The following is a 21,824-nucleotide window of genomic DNA, read 5'->3' on the forward strand; positions in this document are numbered from 1 at the left end:
CCATTTAGTCCCATTATATTCAATAAAATGCAGACATCTCTACGGCCGATATCTCCAAAACTCTGCAGCTCAGAATCAGAATCAGAAATACTTCATTGATCCCTGATCGGAAACTCTTTTGTTACAGCTGCTCACTTTCACGTCAGTGCACACAGGAATAGAAGCACTAAGCAAAAAAATATAATAGGCTACACTTAACTCGACAGTACATGCACTACTACTTATTACTTATATTATTACATTGTATTATTATACCGTATTATCATCATCCACTTTGTACTTCACACTTATTTTAATTTATACTTATACCCACCTGGTACTTCATTTATTTTCTGACCTGCATTATAGTGTATTATATTTTTTGCTTAGTACTTCTCTTCCTGTGTGCACTGACGTAAAGGTGATCAATAAAGCATTTCTGATTCTGATACACTATAATACAGGTCAGGAAATAAATTAAGTGGGTATAAGTATAAAATTAAATTAAGTGTGAAGTACAAAGTGGGTTTGCCGGTTGATGATGATAATACGGTATAATAAAAATAAATAATAATAAATAATAAAACTTTATTCATAGAGCACTTATCAAAACAAAGTACAAAGTGCTTCACAACAAGAGAAATAAAATACCACAGTGAATGACGAAATATAAAGAAATAAAACACATAAAATACACAAAAGCGATAAAATAAACAGCCAGTTCAGGCAAAAATAATACAATGTAATAATATTATTGGTAAGTCACACCAAAACAATCCAGCTGGGTAAACAGCTCTACAGGTGAGAGGAGAAATGTGTACTTTTGGGAATATTAAGTGAAATTCTGCGCACTTCTCTCACCTCAGCTCATACAGGAAGTGTTGCCAGGTTATGCTTTTATTTTGAATCCCAGCCGGAAGCGCCGTCGCGCGCCTCCGCCCGGCTTGACGCCGCTGCTCTCACAGCAGATCAGACTTGGCCGGAGAGAAGTGCGTCCACTTTACTTCGGAGCAAATCTTCTGTTTTGTTCTGTTTTACAGCTCCTTTATCGTTAATTTTTCCCGGTCGGAGTGTGTCGGCGTTTCTTCCAGGATGGTTAAAGTGTCTTTTAACTCCGCTTTGGGACAGAAAGATGTGAAAAAGGACGCCGAAACTCTTATCCCCGAGGAGGACAAAGTGAGTAGAAAATGGCTAACTGAGCTAGCGCTGAGTTAGCTTTCGGCTCGGAGGAAGAAGACGCAGTTCAAATAAACGTGCAGACACTCAGCGCTGTTGTTTAGCTAAACTCTCCATATATTCCCACTGTTTCTGCAACTTGTACACACCTAAAAAAGGCGACTGCAGTATTTTAAAGTTTTTTTTTTAAGTGTGTTATACTAACATTACATTGTTTGTGTTTGGCTGCTTCCTCGCGTGGCGTTTAATGTGTTTTTCCCCCCTTTTGATAAATATATTTGATAAATATATTATTTATATAGTTATATAGTTAACGTGTCTACTGCCATTTAGAGAAATTCATTATGTAAATTCTGTACCTTTTTTTTTTTGTAATTTGTCTATCTTTGGTAAAAGACCTGAAGCACAGTTTATTTTTTTTTAGTTTGGTAAAAGGAGGAAACTTTGTTAGTTTATGGTCACAGTTTAAAAAAAAAAAAAAGGCAGCAACGAACATTGTTTTGTGCTTTCAGTAGTTTTATTTTTTATTGTTTTGCAACCTGTCAGCCAGAAAACAAAAGGAAGTGTGCTGAGGTAAATAAGTAACTTTCTGAAGCTGAAATCACCAAGTGTTTTTTATTATTATTATTATTATTTATTGCTTGAAAATTGAAGGCTATTGATTTCCTGCTTTTCCACTAATCATTTTAGCTGTCTGAGATGTCACAAGTCTAACATCAGGCCACTTTTCTGTCTGTCCTGAATGTTTAATGTGTCGTCTCGTTGTCTTTCAGCTGCTTTGTCTCGTCTCCTGTTTCTCTGTGATCTTCATTTGACAGAAAAACCAGTTTCTAACCTTTTTTTATGTTGTTGCTCCTCGCGAAGGGTGCGTCACCTTTTTTTTTTTTTATAAAAGGTGGTGCAACGTCCATCAATCACATGCAAAAGTCCAAAGTACATTTTTTTTTTTGCCGTGGCCGTTAACTTTCTTTTCCACATTTTGAAATGAAGAGTTTGGTCTTTACAGAAGACCGGTGAGTTTCTCTGTTTGTTACAGACAAAGAGCGAGCTTCCCGTCCCGTCACAAGTTCACCTTTTTTATGTAGGAGTCCTGGAGAAGTTACGAAATTGTTAACCCCTTATCCAGGATTGAAATGCTTTGGAAAACTGGAAGACGTCATTAAAAGTTTAAAAGAAACATAAAGAGTAATTTTAGGTGTGTGACTGCTGCTGTGAATTTCAACATTTAGCGTGACTGTGTAACAAAACTGCACTTTAATTCAAACTAATTGGATGAATAATTCAGCCGTTTAAAGCTGACTGGGGGTTTTTAACTGCAGGGGCGTGTTGCCTGTCTCTGGGTAAAGTCCTCCTCCGCCCGTTCAGCCTCCACCCTGTTTCGAAAGAAGCTGCCGTGTTTCTATTTCACTCCTGTAAAGCAGGTCGAGAGACGTCTAATTTCTCTGCAGGGTGACGCCGACTCCAGAGCGCCGCGTAGACGTGACGGCATGGACGGTAGCCGTGTCGCCGAGGACAACACGTGCTTTGTGACAGTTAAAGACAGATAAGAAGCGTAGCTCTAGGTAAACAGGTTATTCATAGAGACGTGACATTTCTTGGCTTCACCCTGGTTGTGTGTGATGTGGTTCCTGTGTGGTTACTGCGGCTGCAGACTGTGCAGTGGTAGTCCCGGTTGGTCCCCCCCCCCCCCGTCCCCCTTTGAGTTTCAGCCTGACTGACTCTTATCTTGATAACCAGAGCTTAATGTTTTCCTTCTGGGCATTGAAGTGGGTGCAAACACGGCCGATTCTCTGTGTTCAAAATGCTCAAAAAAAAAAAAAAAGGCACGGCGGTTTGGAAAGCATTGTTCGCCCACAACGCGTCTGACGTCGCACGTTTCATATTGTTGCAGAAATACTATTATCGCATTTATCGCTGAAGTCTATCTGCATGCGCCTGCGGGGCAGCGCGGTCAGGTAAAGCGTCGTATCGCTGACCAGAATCCTGAAATGGAGCTGAAAAGATTAAAGTTCAGCAGTAAATTTTAAAGCTGAAACCATCAGTCGATCGACAGAAAATCAATCGACAGCCATTTTGAGAGTCGATTTAATCATTTAATTCATTTAGTAGCAAAAATGATTAAATATCTTCTTGTTTTGGGGCGCTGGTCGGACAAAACGAGACATTTTAAAGATGTCACCTCATCGAGTGTGATGGCTACGTTGTTTTTCTTTTTAATAGAACGATCAATCGAGAAAAGAACCAGCACAGTTTATTCAGAGCTCGTTTACATATTTAGTGGGAGTGGTCAATCGCGTGATCAGCCTGATCCACTTTGGGAAAGTTTCCGCTGCTCGCCGCTTCCTGCCTCGGGAAGCGGCGAGCAGAGTGTCATGGCTGCCGCCGCCGCCGCGAGCCCTGGCTTTGTGTGAACTTCTGATTCACCTGAAACATCGCGTGCATCGTCGTGCTTCGTGTTAGTAGGAGCGGGAGTCCCGTTCTTGTTGTCACGATTGGATTCAGATTCAGTGGAGCGAAGGAGGCGCCTTGTGTTTAGTCCACCGAACTGCGAAGTGAAACATGAGTCGGCTAAACGGTCTCGATGAAGATCCAAGGCAGGTTTGTTTTCAGCTCTAGCTTTCGTTTTCTCCTGACCTGAAATGATCTTTGGTTTCTCTTTCTCTTCCGCTTTCCTTTGCTTTTAAAAGAAATCCCCGGTTTCCTCTCACAGAGCGGCGGTGCGAATAAATGTTTTGTGTGATGAGAAACAGACGCTGTTATTTAAAGCTGTTACTGTTGTTGTTTCCCGGTGTGTCTGCACGCCGTGCGTCGTCGTCTCCGTGTTACTGAGCTTCATCAGTCGGGATTGTGTTGTTTTTATTCCTCTTCAGGCTGTTTGAGTCGCTCTTTAATAAGTGAAACAGCGTCCGACCGATCGGCCGAAGCTTCGGCTTGTCGCCAAGCTAAACATTTAGGCTAAGCATGTGGACATGCTCGGGTTAGCTCTTCCCCGAGGAAGCCACGTCGGGTGTTCGGACTGCAGCCGGGAGCCAAACGGGGATGCAGGTTTCTTCCTGCTGAACACGAAGTTCTGGTTCTGGACTTCGGCAGCGCTGGAAGACCCTTTGCTTCAGCAAAAGCACTAACACCACGGTGCAGAAGTACTGTCGCAAGTAAAAGTCCTGCTTTTAAAGTTTTACTTAAGCAAAAGTACAAAAGTATTCGCATCAAAAATACACTTAAAGTACAAAAAGTAAAAGTACTCGTTATGCAGAACGGCCCGTTTCAGAATCATATATATTATATTTTTGGATTGTAATTAGTGATGCATTAATGTGTTCATCACTCTAATGTTGCAGCTGCTGAATGTGGAGCTCCTTTTAATTAATTTATATATATTTTAGATATATTACTTTATAAACTAGCTTGTAAAGTTCTTATTGATCTATTAATATCGTAATGTATTTGTTGATTTATATCGCTAAAGTGTAATCTCTGCCTCTGAATTGTAGCAGTGCTGTGAAGTATAAAGTAAATACTCAAGTAAAGTACAAGTACCTCAAAATTGTACTTGAGTGAATGTACCGGTATACACCACCCGGTATAACATTGAATTTGCTGCATGTTTATTTCATATTTACTCACTTAGATCACCTCGTGGAGTTCCTAAAGTCTTCTAATAATTGATCTAAGCCCAAACCTCAGGCCGTAGAGCGATCGATCAGGTCTGTTTGTGCTTTGCGTCCACTCAGCTGGATCAGCATCTTATTTACTAAACGCAGTTTGACTTCCTGCTGTGCCGATTCTGCTCATTTATAGATCCGGCCGTTAACGAGCTCTGCTTAATTAGAAAGAGCCAATGACTTGTCAGCTTCTGTTTTCTGTGTTTCTGCCAGAAAGCATTTAAAAAGTCTCGTAATCTTCATTTGGTTAAAGTGTGCAGCTTTACTTGACCTTTTTATTAATTCATCTGTTGCTTACTTTTTTGCTCTATTATTTAGTTTAGAATGTCAAAAATATTGACAGATTCGTGTTAAAAGTAAGCAGAGCCCAAAGACATTGAGAAGCTGTAAGCTAATTTTAATTGATACGGTGAATTAAATGATCTATTGTTACATGTGGGATTGATTATCTATCACAGACTAGTATGTTTATTAACTATTTCAGCAGTACGCAAAATAGCCTAGATGTTTATTGATGACTGAAGTCGCCAGGCCTTGTTTTCTGTGCAGAAGTCCCATAGAGAAAACGCTGAAAATAACCTCCAGACAGCTCAGCTGAAGGTTAGCGTCGGAGGAACAGCCGAGCTTATCCCGCAGCGCATTAACACGTCAGCAGCTCGGCTGTCGGCTCGGTGTGGTGGAGATCACATCAGCAGCTCGGCCCGCTGCAGGTTACCGTTCAGGCGGCGGGACACGACGGCGAGGCGTGGGCGGCGCTCGTTACGCGTTCTCGCTGGACTTTTTTGCGCCACTGAGTTGACTGAAAGTGTTAAAATATTCATCAGATTCTTGGAAATATACAAACAAGAACTATGAAAATGTATTGTTGAACTACTTAATCATTTTGTGAATTGTAGACTCGGGTTCGTGTACAACAGTAAACTTTATGTTGGCCCATAAAGTCAGGTATTAATCTGTATTGATAACGAAGCTTGATTAATGTATCGGCACCAATATCAAAACATTTCAAACAATACCCCAGCCACAAGTCAGGAAGGACAAACTCCTTTATAACATCTGATTATTATTTTATTTTATTACAACAGAGGCGCTCGCACAATACTGGAGCCTGATTGGGCGACAGCAGCAACTCCTGTGATTCAGAGGAGATAAACCTGCTGAGTGATTATTGATTATGAATTATCCTGGTTTTTGTTTGGTTTGGTCAGTTAATCAGTTAATTATTTTGTCTCTAAAATGTCAAAAACGATTATATTTTCCCATCACGAGTTTCCTGTTTTACCTTTTTAAGATGCTTCACTTAATTCAGAAATCAAAGCATGAAGTTTGATAATCAGTAAGTTGTCGTGTAAAAGATTTTTGAGTTAATTAATTTAGTGTCCAGCGGAGTGAACAGCTTCTTGTTGGAGCGCTGAGGTCGCTGTAAACTGGAGGACTATAAATGTGGTTTTACAGGAGCTGCAGTACCGGAGCCAGATATAGTCCGAGACCGCCTGATGCAGCTTTATTAAGACGCTGGCGGCCGGCGACCTCCTGTCACTGCGCTCCGCTGAAGCTTTATTTTTATACGTGCAGGTTAAGAGCTTGTATACTCAAAACTCTGTCAGCTGGTGGAACAACGGATGATCTTAATGTCCTTCATCTTAAATTCCTGTTGTATTCAGTAGGATTTTACCATAAAAGCTGTATGTTTCTGAGCATTAAATCATCAGTCATTTTTTTTAAATATTAAATCATGACAACAGGTGTTTTTTTTGTAAGGTTGGAAGTAGATTAGTCAGTTAACAGAATTACAAATTAATCTGCAACTGTTTTAATAATAATAGGATAATCACTTCGGTCATTTTTCAAGCAGAAATGCCAAACGGTCTCCAGTTTTCTTTGTCTAAACGTCACAGTAAACCGGATATATTTGGCTTTTCGGCTGTTGCTCGGACAAAACAAGACGTTTGAGGGCTTCACCTTGGGCTCGAGGAAACTGTGGTTGGCATTGTTTCATAGACCAAATGATTAATCAGTTAATCGATTATGAAAATAATCGTTAGTTGCGCCCCCAGTTGGAAGGATTGTTTGTTAATATATATAATATATAATTGTTGATTTTCATGCCAACGTCTCCTGATATGAACATGGTCGGTTTATGAAATGTTAGCAAGTGTTAATGTGTTTCCAGACAAAGATTCAGACGGGTCAGATTTTGGACATTTGTTGGCAGGTAACTTCCACACCTCCGTTTGTTCCTGTTGCGCGATGACAGGAATAATCCACGCGTCACGTTTTCGGGTCAGTCTTCAGTCCTCGAGCGTCCGCTTCGAGCTGCCAGTTGGCTGTACGCGCTGAAATGTGGTTTTTTTTTTTGCTGTTTAGAAAGCGCTTTTTACAGGTAACCCGTCACCTGGTGCGCTGCACTACATCGCTACAGGTTTTCAGAGCGGAAGTCGATCAATCGGTCAGTCGGTCAGTCGATCCAAACGCTCTCCAGTTCCAGCTTCTAAAGCTTTTCCTCATCTTACGTGATGAGGAAGTTGTGATTGTGAGAAGTTGGTTGGGGCTTGTTGTTGCAGCAGGTAGCAGGTGATTCATTCAAAGATGGAAATAAAATGGAAATTAATTCCATCTCTGGCTGCCAGAAACTTTCTGAATGCAAATCACTGTTTGACCTCGGCTTGCTGACTGTACAGTCCGACCAAACGGCATCAGTTGGGTCTTTTTAGGAGTAAAGGTGACGGTGATGACAGTTCTGCCGCTGCGACCTTCACCTGGCGGACCGGCCGACAGACCTGCGTCTCCGGGTTACGGCCCCGGTCGTCTCCTCGCGCCGCCGTCCGCCTGCCTGTCCTCCGATTGTCTTCGGAGGCTCTCGGGCTGCTGGAGAAGGATTATGGTTTAATGAGTCGGATAGAGACTCAGCCGGAGAGCTTTATCCGTCTCCTGCAGGGCGCCGGCCGCTAAAACTCAACAAGAGGGAAGATTAACCAGCCAGGCAGATAGACCGCCTCCCCCCGCACAGACACCCTTCACCCAGCGCAGACCTGCAGAGCTACTGCTCCCCATAACCACACATACACAGCACCCAGACCACGACGTGATGCAGACAACTGCGAGACGCATGTGACGTCTAAAGCTGCAACGATTCATCGATTAGTCTGTCTGAAAGAAATTTAATCTGCAACAATCGATCGTTTCATCTTTCAAACGATGAGTGCCCAACATTTGCTGGTTCCAGCCTCTTAAATGCGACGATTTTCTTCTTCTTTTGTCGCACGTGATAGTCAGAGAAACAGCTCGTCAAAAGACATTTAAAAACTATTTTCTGCCCTTTTAGACACTAAACAGTTAATCGATTTTAATTGAGAAAATAATTGGCAGATTAATCGATGTTAAATAATTGTTAGTTGCAGCCCGCAGTTATTCTAGTTCTACTTTTGTAAAATCATTTTATGCTTTTATAATTATTTTTGTGATTTATTTATTTTTTTAAATTGATAAAACCTTTACAGTTTAGATTTAGTCGTAGCTTAAGTTTGCTACAAACTGCACTGGTCGTTACACGTTTTTAGTCGAGCAGGTTTAATGACGAAGAAGATGAAAGAGGAGATGAAATATTGCGGTTTAACCTCAGTTTTAGCTTCCATTTTATTTTTTAATTAGTGAATTAGATTTAGTTTGTCTGCAGTTTGCTGTGGACGAGTTTGACGGCAGCCAGCTTGTGACAAAGGCGCAGACTAAAGAGGGTTTGTCCGGTTAAGCTTTGCTCCGGTGTCCTCGGTGTCTTTCTGTCCTCAGGCTTCACCGAAAGTGTCGGCCCTCACGGAGGAGAGGACGGAGCGTCGTGTGGCGCCGCGGGCTGAAACTAAACCTCTGTCCCGGACACTGATACTCACCTGTCTCCACAGAGACGGAAACACAAGCTGTTCTCAGGTGGACCGACGCTCAGGATCCAGGCTGATCCGCTTAAGTCATTTACCAGAAGACTGAACCATGTTTAGGATCGGGAGGCGGAGATTAGTAATGTACCTGCGCGCTGATTATCAGTGAGGAAAAACAAAAAGCCTCAGTTATAAAAAAGCTAAATAAAATCCAGACAAAAGAGGATAAACTTCAGGAGAATTCAAATCTTAAAGCAAACACCTCAAAAGAGACAAAATACCGATCAAACGGGTCAATGTGACAACAAAAGATACTTCTGAATTAATAACAGTGAGCAGAACTCAACGTGGCGGACAAACTGTGGAAATTACGTCAGATGACAAAAGGAAATAATAAAATATTGACATCAGATAAATATTTTATGTTTCAAAGCAAAGAACTACAAACGTGTCAGTAACGAATCTTCATTGGTGTTAATTTCCGCTTTCTCGTTGTTCGCTTTTGTCGGCGTTTTGTAGGACGATAACACAAATATCACACATCATATCACGATATACGATTCTCCTAAAAAAAAAGCAGCAGATTAGTGATCGATTAGTTGGATTGAAAATGAACCGGCAAGACTTTCTTTCACTGGTGAAAAATGCCAAATTGGTTCCAGCTCCTCAAACACGAGGACGTTTCTCAGTTTTGTGTCAGTGACGCTGAATCTCTTTGGGTTTTGGACTGTTGGTCAAATAAAACAAGCGACTTTAAATGCATCACTTCGGGCTGCGGGGGAATTAACGGGACATTTATTAGACAAAACGATGACTTGATTCATTTAAAAACAAAGAGAGGAAACAATCGATAGTTGCAACCCTAAAAACGAGTGAATGGTACTACTGGATTGTGGCCGAGGCCCTCTGCCTGGTGGTCGCGGCTGTTTTTAACTAATATGTTCACAGCGTTATAACACAGAAGAGACTCCTTCCCCGCAGTCAGAAAACTCCCACAAACCCTCTGTGACTCGATGCCAGCGTTGAACCTGACCTTCAGACCACGTGGGAATCCACGAAAACTTAACTCCCTGGAAAATGTTTTTGTTGTGGCTGATTTCATGTGGTGTCTGGTTGGTTCATCCAGACACACACACACACACACACACAAAGACAGGCATTGATCCCGGTTGTGGCCTGACTGTGTGATGTGAATGCAGCCCACATGAACCAGCGGACCAGACTGGGGGATTTCTGCCACAAAAACCAAACCAACAGTTCACAGGAAAGTAACCCCCTCCTCCTCCTCCTCCCTCCTCCCCGAGTGGGACAGAGGAGGGGAACTCCTGGGAACACAAGAGGAAGTGAATCGAAGCTGGCAGTTTCAGGCTGTTTGTACGTTTTTGTGGAGATACAAAAAGGGCCGAACTCCGGGGAACCGGTTCCTGTACATTAACCGTTGGCACAAGGCTGCGTGATCAGCCATTTCCCCTGCTGGCGAACCTCGGGTGTCTGCAGGAGAGCTGAAACGAGTAGTCGATCGACGGAAAATGAATCTGCAACTGTTGATCGAGACAAAAGTTTCCCCCGTGGGAGGATTCGATGCTTTTCTCTGTCACATCTGATAGTTAACTAATTATCTTTGGATCTTTTGGACTGTTGGTCGGATAAAACAGGCAATTTGAATAAGTGGCGTTGAGCTCTTTAATCGATTTTTTTTTAACCTGGGGAAAAAATAATAACTGGGAGATTAATCGATTAATGAAAATAATCGTGAGTTGCAGCCCAGAAAGTTATGAATTGTCAGAACATTATTTTACTCCTCTGATCCGTTTCAGCCCTACTTGATGATGATAATGATGAGTAGAAAACTAAACATTTTAAGTAGCTTATCAGTTAAAAGTACAAACCCCTCTCAGAGGTGCGGCTGCTTCTCTGTTTTATATAATTAAATATAAAGATTATTACTTTTTTAAGGCATTTGAAGGTGTTACCGTTGGGCGCTGGAAGCTTGTGAAGTGCCTTTTTCTCTTTTTATTTATTTAATTATTTTACCAGTAATGGGAATAATCTTTAGCTGCAGCCTCATCATCCAAAAATGCACTTAATTGATCAGATGATCATGAAAATCCATCTCTCTGTTCCCGGAGTGTGTGTGTGTGTGTGTGTGTGTGTGTGTGTGTGTGTGTGTGTGTGTGCGCGTTTCCGACTAAACACATTTTTCCAGCTGTGTGTGACGTCAGCACACTTCACTGTGTTGATGTATGAGTGTGTTTTAAAGAGGTGTGTGTGTGTGTGTGTGTGTGTGTTTTGAAGTTACGAAACGTTCGTCTGAAGGCCTGTCGGCTCTTGTCGGTGAAGTTTTAGGAGACGGTTGTGAAACGGGAAGATCACTGCGGTGGAATCTGCGGCCGTCGTTTTTGTTCGCTGTCGGTTTCAACGTGGGAAAACATCAGATATTCCACCTGTAGTTATCCGTTCAAACGCCAAATTTACAGTCTACAAGCGCAGCAGAGCGGTTTGAAGTGGACCTTGTGGTCCAGAACAGGGTGCTCTTAAAACCCACGGTCAGCTGGACCGGTTGACCTCTCAGTAAAGTAGGTGAATAAATAAAATGGAGGAGGACACTAGCGAGGAAGTCCAGTCTGAGTAATAGATCAGTGAGTTTGAAGGCTTATAATACCGTGAGACCGGGTCCACCGCCGTCATGCTGCTCCCAGGGTTTGGGACTGGGGGTCGGTTCTGACTGGATCCTTTTTGGATTGGGACTCGTGTTCCTAGGTTACATTTTGTAAAGACCTGTGTTACACACTGATATTCAGACACATTTTTTAATCTGGCCTGCTTACCTCAAACTAGAAATAAAAGGCTGGCCTGTGTTGGCTGCCGGAGGTACGCCGCCTGCCTGACAGGCCCGGTTCGGGGCCAGAGAGTCTCTAAAAGTAAACCGAGCTGAGGGCGTTCAGTTAGTGGAAACATCCCCTTCTGCTTTTCTGTGTTGTTTTGCTTTCACTTCCTCTTTCCGTCCCTCAAAGTCAGAAGACGTGCGAGTGATTTGAAACAAACCTCCGCTCAGCAGAGACGACCCCGAGCGTTACAGCTGACGGAGAAAAGCCTCGGGAAACGTTCCCTTTTAGCGTCTCCGTCGGCCAGCCAAACGCACTCTCTCAGCCTCTCTGCTCTCTAAAGGTTTCGCCCTCACTTCCTCTTGTTTTTTCTCATATTTTGCCGCCTCATGCGGTAAACAGCTGTTCTCTGCTTCCTCTTTTCTCAACGTTCCTCCTCGGCCGTTGCACAACGTTTGGGTTGCTGTTTATAAAGTGAGGTGAGGGTCAGAAAGGGCTGACTGTCGGGTTTTTTTTGAGCTGCCGCCCTGCTCTTTGTGAAAAACGTCTGCAGTTTCCTCCTCTACCTGAGGTTGTGTTGTGTCTTTTTTTTATTTTTTATTATTATTTCTGCCCAGGAAATGCTGACTCAAGCCCCACATTCATCAAGTTGTAGAAGCTGCGTTCTCCCATATGGTGTTGTTTTACTGACCAGACGGAAAATTCAAATGTGAATGTTAAACTGGAGGTCGACTGTCTGCTGATGTCAGGAAATATGGGCTGAACAGAGGATCCGCAGGCCCAGCGGGGACAGAGAGACGCCCGTAAATAACACAATATAATCCCCCTGGTCTCAAAGTAAATGCCGTTTCATCGTGCGCTGTTTGCAGACCTGTTACTGCGAGATATATAGAAGCATGTAAAGGGTCCGTAAGACGCCACTTTCACTGCAGGAGGCTGTTTGATCATAACGAGCAATCGTACCGCGAGGGCAGATGTTTTCAGTTTGTGCGGTTTCCTGCCGTCCCCGGCGACTGTTCCTGTTTTGTGCCGCCCGTTCGACCGCACAGGAATAAGAGATAGAAGCGTTTGTGTCCAAGTGCCGTGAAGTTTGGCATTGTGGGAAAGTTAATTCTAGACCGTCAGAAACGATCGGACCCCTCAGGCGTTTAAATGTACAGAACGAGCCTCACAATAGTTGCAGATGAATTTTCTTTCCATCGACTGTTTAAGATGTCGATGCCTTGGGTGTCATAGTTCTCATCTTTTTTTTATGTTTTTAGGATTTGTACTGATTATTCAAGAAGAAGAAGAGCTCCAACTGTGAGTCACACAACATTGGTGAAAGTAAATGGCGGCTCATGGGGCGTCTCCTGTGGTTTAGCATCACTAGTTCATATGGAAGGGACCGTCCGCAGCAAGCCGGGCAGTTATCGAAAAGTAAAGTCATGCAGCCGAGGCAAATAATAAGATTGAACTTGGTCACTTGCAGGTGATCAAAATATGCAAGATGCAAATTTCTATCTCCATATTTCGAGAAGATACGCTCTTTACTTTAGGGCTGAAATTAAAACAAATTTGATAATCAATTATACGTTTTAAGTAGTTTATTAAGCAAAAATTCTATTAAAATCTCTGGTTCCAGTCTCTCAAATGTGCCGTCTTGTTGCGTTCCTCTGTTTTTATATAATAATAAATTCTTAATACCTTCTGGACAAAACCAGCCGTTTGAAGTGGGAGTCTGTGATGAGTAGTTTTCATTAGTTTTGACATTTTGTAGACCGATTGATCGGTTAATTGAAATCATCAGTTGCAGCCCAGCATCTAGTGGCAGATGTAGTCTAGAAACAGCGACTCATACTTGACACCAGCATTTAAGTGGATTCAGTGTGTGTTGAAAATAAAGTGTGAAGTGCTTTTGTCAGTGTTTCTTTACGTGAGATCACAGGTTTTGTTTTCAGGCTTAACACCAGTTTTAAAAAGATGTGATCAAAGGAAACCAACGGCCGAGCAGCAGCGCTTCGGAAACGTTAACGATTCCTGGCTGTTTTATCTTCCCGTCGCCCTCCGGCGGAGTTTCTCCCGTCTCAGAAAGCTTTTTCTGTTTTCAGCACCAGGAGGTTTCAGCTTCGCCAACGAAATCACTTCGGGGGGGGAGGAGTACTACTCACTTTACATTTGGAAAGGCAGTACAGGTATGAATATATGTACATGCGTGTAAAACGATTTGAGGAAAGTTAAGGCAGCAGAGAGGGATGGGAAGGGGAACGTCTCTGCATATGTGTAAACCTCATTCGGCCTCCGATGCTTCTTTTTACCTCAGTTCATGCAAGAAATAACCAAACAGCTGACAACTGGAGAGCAGATCAGGAGCCAGGGGCTGTTCATGTAGCCCTGTTTGTTTACTAGGAGTCTTATCTGCGTTTAAAATCTATATATTGGCAGGACTTTTTAGCCGCATCCACTAAAACCACATGAAGGCACCGCCGGAGAAGCACGGTCTATCATTTCATCCTCTCGCAGGTCTTTTTGTTTTCAAACGGCAAAACGCTTCGTGTTGTGTGGCATTCTGTAAGTCTAAAACCCGATGATCAAACAGAATTTTAATTTCACCTCATCCGTTGAATGAAATTGAACAAATCGGAGACGAGGCAGAGAAGATACGCTCTTTACTTTAGGGCGGAGAAATTTAGACGGAGAAATTGAACAAAGAGGCAGCGGTTCAGAGGTCTGGAATCGGGCCCACGTGGACATGCGGTGCACAACTTGCACGCATTTTGCATTTGAATGTTAACACATGTTGCACGGTGGCAGAGCGGCTAAAGCTCCTGCCTCCCAATAAGGAGATCGTGGGTTCGTGGGATCGATTCCCGGACCAGACCAACATCACGCAATCTCTCTGGGTGGAGTCTGCATGTCCTCCCCGTGTTACCGTGGGTTCTCTCCGGGTTCTCCGGCTTCCTCCCACCGTCCAAAGACATGTGTAGGTTAATTGATAACTCTAAATTGCCCGTATTGAATGAATGTGAGAGTGAATGGTTGTCTGTCCTTGTCTGTGTCTGTGTTAGCCCTGCGACGAGTTGGCCACTGTCCAGGGTGTACCCTGCCTAAGGCCCAAAGTCACTGGGATAGGCTCCAGTCACCCGCGACCCCTAACGGGACCAAGCGGTAGAAAATGGATGGATGGATGGATGTTAACACATGTCAGCAAATCTGAAATCATTCGCTTGACACGGGGTCAGAAATGCTGCATGGATGGCAAAGGACTGAGGAGTAAATGTGGATAAAATACCCGGAGTGAATGTATAAATCTGCGGAAAGTACTGGCGAACGAAAGAGTGGAAGCGGAGAAATCACCAGCGAGTGATCGATGATGATAATCGGGCACGTGTCGGCCTGAGAGCGCCTTTGCTTCCTTGCAGGATTTAATTGTAATCACGCGGTCGAGGGAGAGCGTCTCTGACCCCTGAACGAACAAACATGGTGGCACCTCGGTCACGTCTGATCGGCCGTCTTCTCTCTCCTGCAGGATGCCGAGGCAGCCCTGCTGGTGCGTCAGCAGTCTCGGGCCTGGTGCTGGTGCATGTGCCTGGGGCTCGCCCTCATGCTGTCTGGAGTGGTGGTTGGAGGAGCGTACCTGTACCGCTACTACATCCTGGAGGTGAGCAGGCAGCCCCAACGAGGGTGGGAAGAGGTAAACTGAACGATAAGCAAATATCAAAGGATGTGGATGGAAACAAAGGGTTTTAAAGGCAGTTTAGACTTCAGGCAGAACAACTCACACAGCTTTAATGTTTGCTTGTTTTCATGCCAAGACCCTGGAGGAGTTAGCCACTTATAAAGCAGCCGAAGTCCTCTGGAGACGACACAGCACAGGCTTCACAACAAACAGGCGTAGAATAAATAAAGATAAAGTAAACGTGAAAATAAAAACATCAGTGTTAGGGTATAATAATAACTCTCCCTCTGAGACGATTCACAACACGTAGAAACGGTGCAGATACATTTGAAACGATGCGCTTCGATTCAAAGCTTCATTTTCATTCGCACATTTAAAGACAAAAGCGACATAAATTCCACATTCAAGGCACGGGGACGGGAAGACGCGAAATGTTAATCACATCTCGCAGGAGAAAAGGTGAACTGACAAACCCGACATGTCGGAGCAGGTAAACTTTGCAGTATTTCTTCCTTTTTTTTACTCTGGTGGCATTTAACACAAACATAAGCCACACCAGCAGCCACACGAGTTACGGCGGCTGCGTAGTCGTGCTTTATAGGTTACGGCGTAGCTATGGAGCCTATAACGTTAGGGATACGGCAGATACCAAGGTAGTCAAGTCAGTTTATATCAAAGTAAAGGGAAGAAGTTAAACGCAGTAATCAATCAACTTAATTAAGTCATTTTTCAATCAAATATTTGATGGTTTCAGCTTCTCAGATGGGAGAGTTGGCTGCTTTTCCTTGTCTGAGATTACAGTAGATTAATATCTGCCGCTCGGACAAAACGAGACATTTGACAAGTTTATTTACATTTCACTTTTCATGTTACAAAGTTCTTCACACGGCAGTAAGAAAAGATCAGAAGCAAGATACAGCGAAGGTCAAGGTAGGAAAAGATAACATCGCGTATTTTGGTTTAAATGTGACTCCCGAGTTTCGAGCAGTGCGTTTAACACAGGCTGAGATACAGTAAATCTTTCTGATGAGAAACATAATAGATAAAAATAACCAAATGGGAACGTCTTCTTTTTTTTAATTTACTTTTTGGCAAATGAGAAAAATCAAGAAGACGTCATCACATTGATGCAGAAATCCTGCAAATCCGATTTTACCATAAAACGGTCCTGGTAACTCATTTGAAGCCATACAGTGGCTTAAATACGACCAGAGATATGACAGTGTTAGCCACCTCAGCATGAATCGGGGGGAAGTTTAACATTTAATTTAGTGAACGCTGCAGAAACCCTGATTTTGCAGTTCTGCCATGTCGTATGTGTTTTATTTGTTTATTTTACTCCTCTGTCTTATTTTATTGTCGATATTCTGTTTCATTTTCTTTTTTTACTGCACGTTCTGTACTGAAGTTTATTATTCTTATATAGCCCAACACTAACAAAGACACTGTGTTGTATCGGTAGCCAGGTTTCCATCCGAATGTCGTGTCAATTTTAACCGATTTTTCAGAAAATCTGCACAGAGAAAAAGGTGATTTTATGCACGTTTCCATCCGCTACTGTTATGCGAATATTGGGAGTTTTTAAACCGCATAAGAAATGTCGCATTTACAGTACAGCAGGCGACGCTACAATTTACAGCCTGAGCACATTGACATGCGTTCATATCTGCTGTAATAGTCTTTTCCTCGTCTCGTCCCTGCAGGAGGGCCAGGTGTTTGTGTGCGGGGTGAACTACCGTGAGGAGGACTTCATGATGCGGGAGGAGGAGGAGGTATGACACTGAAGGAGGGGAGGCATTTAATTTGATCAGAATGAATTAGTGTTTCTTTGTATTACCTGTATTTTTATATCTCACAACAATGACAACTCCCACAACGTCTAATATCTGTTTGTATGTTAAATAGGCAGCGTACGCTCCGCTTGGTAGCTGGCGGTAGTGCGCGCTGTGTACAGGCCGTGATCCGCATTTTAACCCAGAAGAAGAACGTGTTCACCCAGCTTCCGATTTGTGGGGAAACGCAAAGAACGCGAGCAAGCTGCGAGCAAGCGGTGCAGGCTCAGCCACGGTAATGCAAATTTAATACAAAGTAATGCAGAGATTCGAATGAGGTGCGATGTGAACTCCGTCGCAAAACGTTCGAATTTGGAACAACGGTAAGCGACGGATTCTCACATGAAATCTCATAAGCACGAGCGCCATGCTAGCACTCGAGAAAGTACTGTGCCCATCGAGTCGTTCGCTGCTACTGGTGATTTTGTCTACTGCGAATATGTTAATTAAGTAGATTTACTCAAGTAATGTACTTAAGTACAAATTCGAGGTACTTCTTTTCTTTTCTTGCCGCTTTATACTTCTACTCCACCACATCTCAGAGGCAGATATTGTGCTTTTTACTGCATTTGTCTGACTTCAGTTATATTCAGATCACAGTGTTTCATCCCCTTCCTGTCCGGTGGAAACCTCGTATCTCCAGGTGTTCGTGACGAGCTGAAGGATGAAGAGTTTCCTTCATGTGCTGAGGAAACTCTCCTCCTCCTGAAGCTGAATAAACTCTTTAACCCCCCCTCGGATCAGCTGGGAAAAGCATCGTCACAGAGCTGAAAACAGGCTGTTTCTCTGAGCTCAGGAAGACTTTTCAGAGATACGTGGTTCATCGCTGCAAACACGCGATGACCTTATAGACCATGATGCATTGCTGCAGGTTAAACTACCCAACAGGATATAAAGCAGTTAAAATGAGCTCAACCTGAAACGTCTGCAAATAACTGGCAGATTTATCGATAATGAAGTTGCAGCCCTACAAAAATTATTGCAGATTTAATGTTCACAACTCACGCAAGTTTTTATATCATATGAAAATGTATGGAAATCAATGGCTACCTGAAACAATAGAAATACATTAGTTTCTGAAACGCAGCAGAGTGGTTACTGTGATTTCATTAAATTTGTAGTAAATGGGCTAAAACTTGCCAAACCTCTGATATAAAAAGCTGCGTTTAGTGATTTATTGGACTCTGTTTGTGGGAAATACCTGAAGTTGTAATCCATAAGATTTCAGTCCTGGTTGATTTGGCGGCGACCGTGGTTACCGTGGTAACAGCAGGTGGTTTAAAACTACAGCAAACGCCCTTTAAGCAGCTACTTTGTGGATTAACAGACATATATCAGGTCATTCAGCAGGTGAACAATGGCAGTGACAAATAACCGGCCGTGTGACCGGTTGATTAACTGGCTGGACTGGTTTGTAGGTGGAGGTGGAGCTGCCAAGCCAGTTCCACCTGCGGCAGCTGGAGGAGAGGATCCAGGTGCTGGAGAGGGAGCAGGTGGAGCTCATCAACGTCCCCGTGCCCGAGTTCGACGACGGAGACCCGGCAGACATCGTCCACGACTTCCAGCGGGTGAGACGCCTCGGACGGCTGACGAAGCTCCGCCCCTCTCGTCACAGATCCCCTGCTGTTTCCTGTTTGAATCACTAATGACTTGAATGATTAATTGATTATCAGTAGACCAGGATCTGTATGAAAGAGATTTTTACCATAAATTCTCACATGATGAACCCGATATTCAAATAATGGCAGCTGTCAATGAAACTCAACACTTCCTGTGGAATTTTCACATTAAAAGTCTACCAATAACGGGCAGGTTGGAAGACTTTTAATGTGAAAAATCAGCTGGAAGTGACGAGTAGATTAAAACTGATCAGCAAAAATGGAAAAGTGAAAGGAAAGTGGCAATAAAGGCCTGTCTCTAATATAAGCCTGTTCCAAATTATAGCCTGGTTCTCTCTGTCATTGGCATAATTTATGGGATTTATATTTTCACAAAAATAGGTTTGTTTGTTTTTTATTTAAAAATTAAAAAAAATACAGCTTTTGTAAATGCTAGTCTTCTTGGTCTGTAAATGTTTCTCTTCTGTCTCAGAGGTTGACCGCCTACCTGGATCTGAGTCTGAACAAGTGCTACGTCATCCCGCTCAACACCTCCATCGTCATGCCCCCCAAAGACTTTTTGGAACTGCTCGTCAACGTCAAGGTAACCGAGTTTCACCTTTTAACCCAGAGCTTCACTGAAGACAAAGAAACTTTGTTAATTAACAGTTAATTAAGTCTTTGTTGGTTATGACAGACTGCAAAGTTGAAGCTTGAACTGCAGCTTCTGTTGTGAAATGATCGACATTTTGGGAAATAAGCTTTTTCGTTTTCTTGTAGCGAGTTAGATGAGTTAAGACGTTCGATACCTTTGGACACAGCCAGGCTAGCTGTTTCCAGTCTTTATGCTAAGCTAAGCTAACCAGCTGCAGGCTGGTCATATTTAATGGACTCCCATAAAATTCAGGAACACACAAAAGCAATTAAAACAATAAGAAACAATAAATAAAAAACCATTAAAACGGGTAAAACCAGCAAATAACAAGTTAAAGAACAATAGGACAATAAGACAGGGTGTCTTCTGCAAAGGGTGTAAATTAAGTGATTTTAATGCACATACTAAAAATAAATGTTTGAATCTGTCCTGAGGAGGCAGCTTAAGCTCTTTATTTGGAGTTAGTCATCAATGGTGTTTATGTATTAATTATTATTATTATTTGTTCCCTCTCTGCGCAGGCCGGCACCTACCTGCCTCAGTCTTACCTGGTCCACGAGGAGATGATTGTGACCGAGCGCCTGGAGCAGGTCGACCAGCTCGGCTACTTCATCTACAACCTCTGCCGCGGCAAAGACACCTACAAGCTGCAGCGCCGAGACAGGATTCTGGGTAGGCACAGGAAGTCTTTCGGTCCTTTTTGTTTATTGAGATAACTCGCCATTTAGAGGTAACTGAACAGAAGAAGTTACTGAGGTAAATGGCTGCTGAAAACGCTAAACTTTGACTTTGAATTTGCACCGCTGACCAATAGCAAGCTGTCGTGACAGAGCTGACCTTTGAGGGAACCATTGAGTCCAAAATGGAGGAAGCTGTCGTAGCTTGTTAGCTGTGTGTCACCCTCCGGTGTCATTGAGTATATAAACTGCTCCACAACAGAGACTGTTTACACACAGTTAGTAGACAGGAGTATAAATGCGTCTTCAACTGGGGGAATTTAACGCTAACTCCAGTTAGCGACCGGGCTAACAAGCTAGCTTAAACTGGAAGTATGCTCCTCCAGGCTGCACGTAAGCGAACGTACAGAAGTGTCGTTCGGACGCTTTGCCGTGTGTGTTTCTACTATACCAGTACGGATTTGGGTTATGATGTACGTGTCCACTAGGAGGCGAGCCACGACTCGAGTATCTGCGACTTCACCTCAGTTTGCAGCAAACCACAACGAACTGTGTCTGTGCGCAATCACACCTCCTCTAACATCCACTTCTGCTGCTGTCTGAACTCACCTGTGAAGCTTCACAGGTGATCCGACTTGTGTTTTATTCCTTGTTAACCCTCTCTGCTCGTCTTACAGGTATGCAGAAGCGTGAAGCTCTGAACTGCCACAAGATTCGCCACTTTGAGAGCCAGTTTGTGGTGGAAACTCTGATCTGTGAGCCTTAAGAGACCTCGTCGCCTCACAACTGCTCTTAAAGTCACTGGCGTGCAGTGAGTTCTGCGTTTTTAATCCTCACGTCTTTTTTTTCCTGTCCTTTACTTCAGGTAGTTTGAGTGAGTGAGAGGAGCGAAATGTGAAACTGTTTGGTAAATATTCATTGATTGTGAAAATTAAAAAAAGGTTAAGAGTTGTGTATTTTTCCACTTTCTGTGCGGGGATCTTCTCGGAAACGTTATCTTTTCAGAAAATAACTAGCTTAAAGTCAGCTCGGTATAAATAAGTAAATTATTTTAATCAAAAATAACTGCAATTACAGCATGAACATTAATCTTGATAGACGGGGGTAAATTTAGTTTGCCTTTCTTTCAGTTCAAACATAAGATTTCAAGAGAAAGGGCAACGTTTGTACCACTCTTTCTGTTTTTTAAACAGATCAGTCCACGTGACTTTATTTTGTATTTTGTCTGCTGTAGCTATTAATACACTGCACCTGTTCTTTCTTAAGTGGAAAATGATCTTAAAATAAGAGTGTGGACATGTGCTTCTCAATGTTAATCTTTAAAAGGAAGTCTGTAAAAGTATTCAACAAGAAAAGCAAAAGAAATGTAAGAATAAAATCATCAGAAGAGAGAGTTCACAGGAAGACAAGCTTATGTTGAAATCTTTTTCTCAAGGGTTTTCTGTCTTTTTTTGAATGTGTAATATTTTTTTTTTGGATAACTCTTGTACTAATTTGTGTATATAATCTCTAAAGATATGAACAGACCAACACAATAAACAAAATAGAAAAAACAAAAGCGCCGTCTGTTTTCCTTCCAAGCTATCGTTCATTGAAGTCCTCGTTAAGCTGCCAGCATGCTGCTGCTTCTTCTTCTTCTTCTGCTGTTTCTGCTTCTGCTGCTTCTTCTGCTTCTTCTTCTGTTTCTGCTGCTGCTTCTTCTTCTGCTTCTTCTTCTTCTGCTTCTGTTTCTTCTTCTGCTTCTGTTTCTTCTTCTGCTTCTTCTGCTTCTTCTGCTGCTGCTGCTGCTTCTGCTGCTGCTGCTTCTTCTGCTTCTGCTTCTGCTTCTTCTTCTGCTTCTTCCGCTGCTGCTTCTTCTTCTGCTGCTTCTTCTGCTGCTTCTTCTTCTGCTTC

The 21,824-nt window shown here is 42.9% G+C and overlaps 1 protein-coding gene across 3 annotated transcripts; it reads left to right on the forward strand.

Moving 5' to 3' along the window:
* Positions 1-921: 921 nt before the first annotated feature.
* Positions 922-21,489, forward strand: itm2bb (integral membrane protein 2Bb). Of its 3 annotated transcripts, none has more exons than XM_044215828.1 (7): positions 922-1,155; positions 15,020-15,151; positions 16,873-16,941; positions 18,420-18,569; positions 19,093-19,203; positions 19,776-19,926; positions 20,609-21,489. In XM_044215828.1, exons 1-7 carry the CDS (start codon positions 1,072-1,074, stop codon positions 20,695-20,697), a joined length of 786 nt encoding a protein of 261 aa, XP_044071763.1. In that variant the 5' UTR covers positions 922-1,071; the 3' UTR covers positions 20,698-21,489. The 3 variants fall into 3 exon arrangements, with proteins under 3 accessions (XP_044071763.1, XP_044071762.1, XP_044071764.1); XM_044215827.1 differs by having other exon boundaries at positions 923-1,155; positions 15,020-15,184; XM_044215829.1 differs by lacking the exon at positions 15,020-15,151 and having other exon boundaries at positions 923-1,155.
* Positions 21,490-21,824: the final 335 nt, after the last annotated feature.

This window comes from Siniperca chuatsi, linkage group LG12 (assembly GCF_020085105.1).
Source record: "Siniperca chuatsi isolate FFG_IHB_CAS linkage group LG12, ASM2008510v1, whole genome shotgun sequence".
Taxonomy (NCBI): domain Eukaryota; kingdom Metazoa; phylum Chordata; class Actinopteri; order Centrarchiformes; family Sinipercidae; genus Siniperca; species Siniperca chuatsi.

What these genes read in the sequence shown, in the direction of transcription:
- itm2bb (XM_044215827.1), top strand. Translation starts at nt 1,072, where the DNA reads ATGGTTAAAGTGTCTTTTAACTCCGCTTTGGGACAGAAAGATGTGAAA. An exon ending in CCCAACGAGGGTGGGAAGAG is followed by an intron (nt 15,185 to 16,872) that starts GTAAACTGAACG and finishes TCGTCCCTGCAG; the next exon opens with GAGGGCCAGGTGTTTGTGTG. An exon ending in TGATGCGGGAGGAGGAGGAG is followed by an intron (nt 16,942 to 18,419) that starts GTATGACACTGA and finishes ACTGGTTTGTAG; the next exon opens with GTGGAGGTGGAGCTGCCAAG.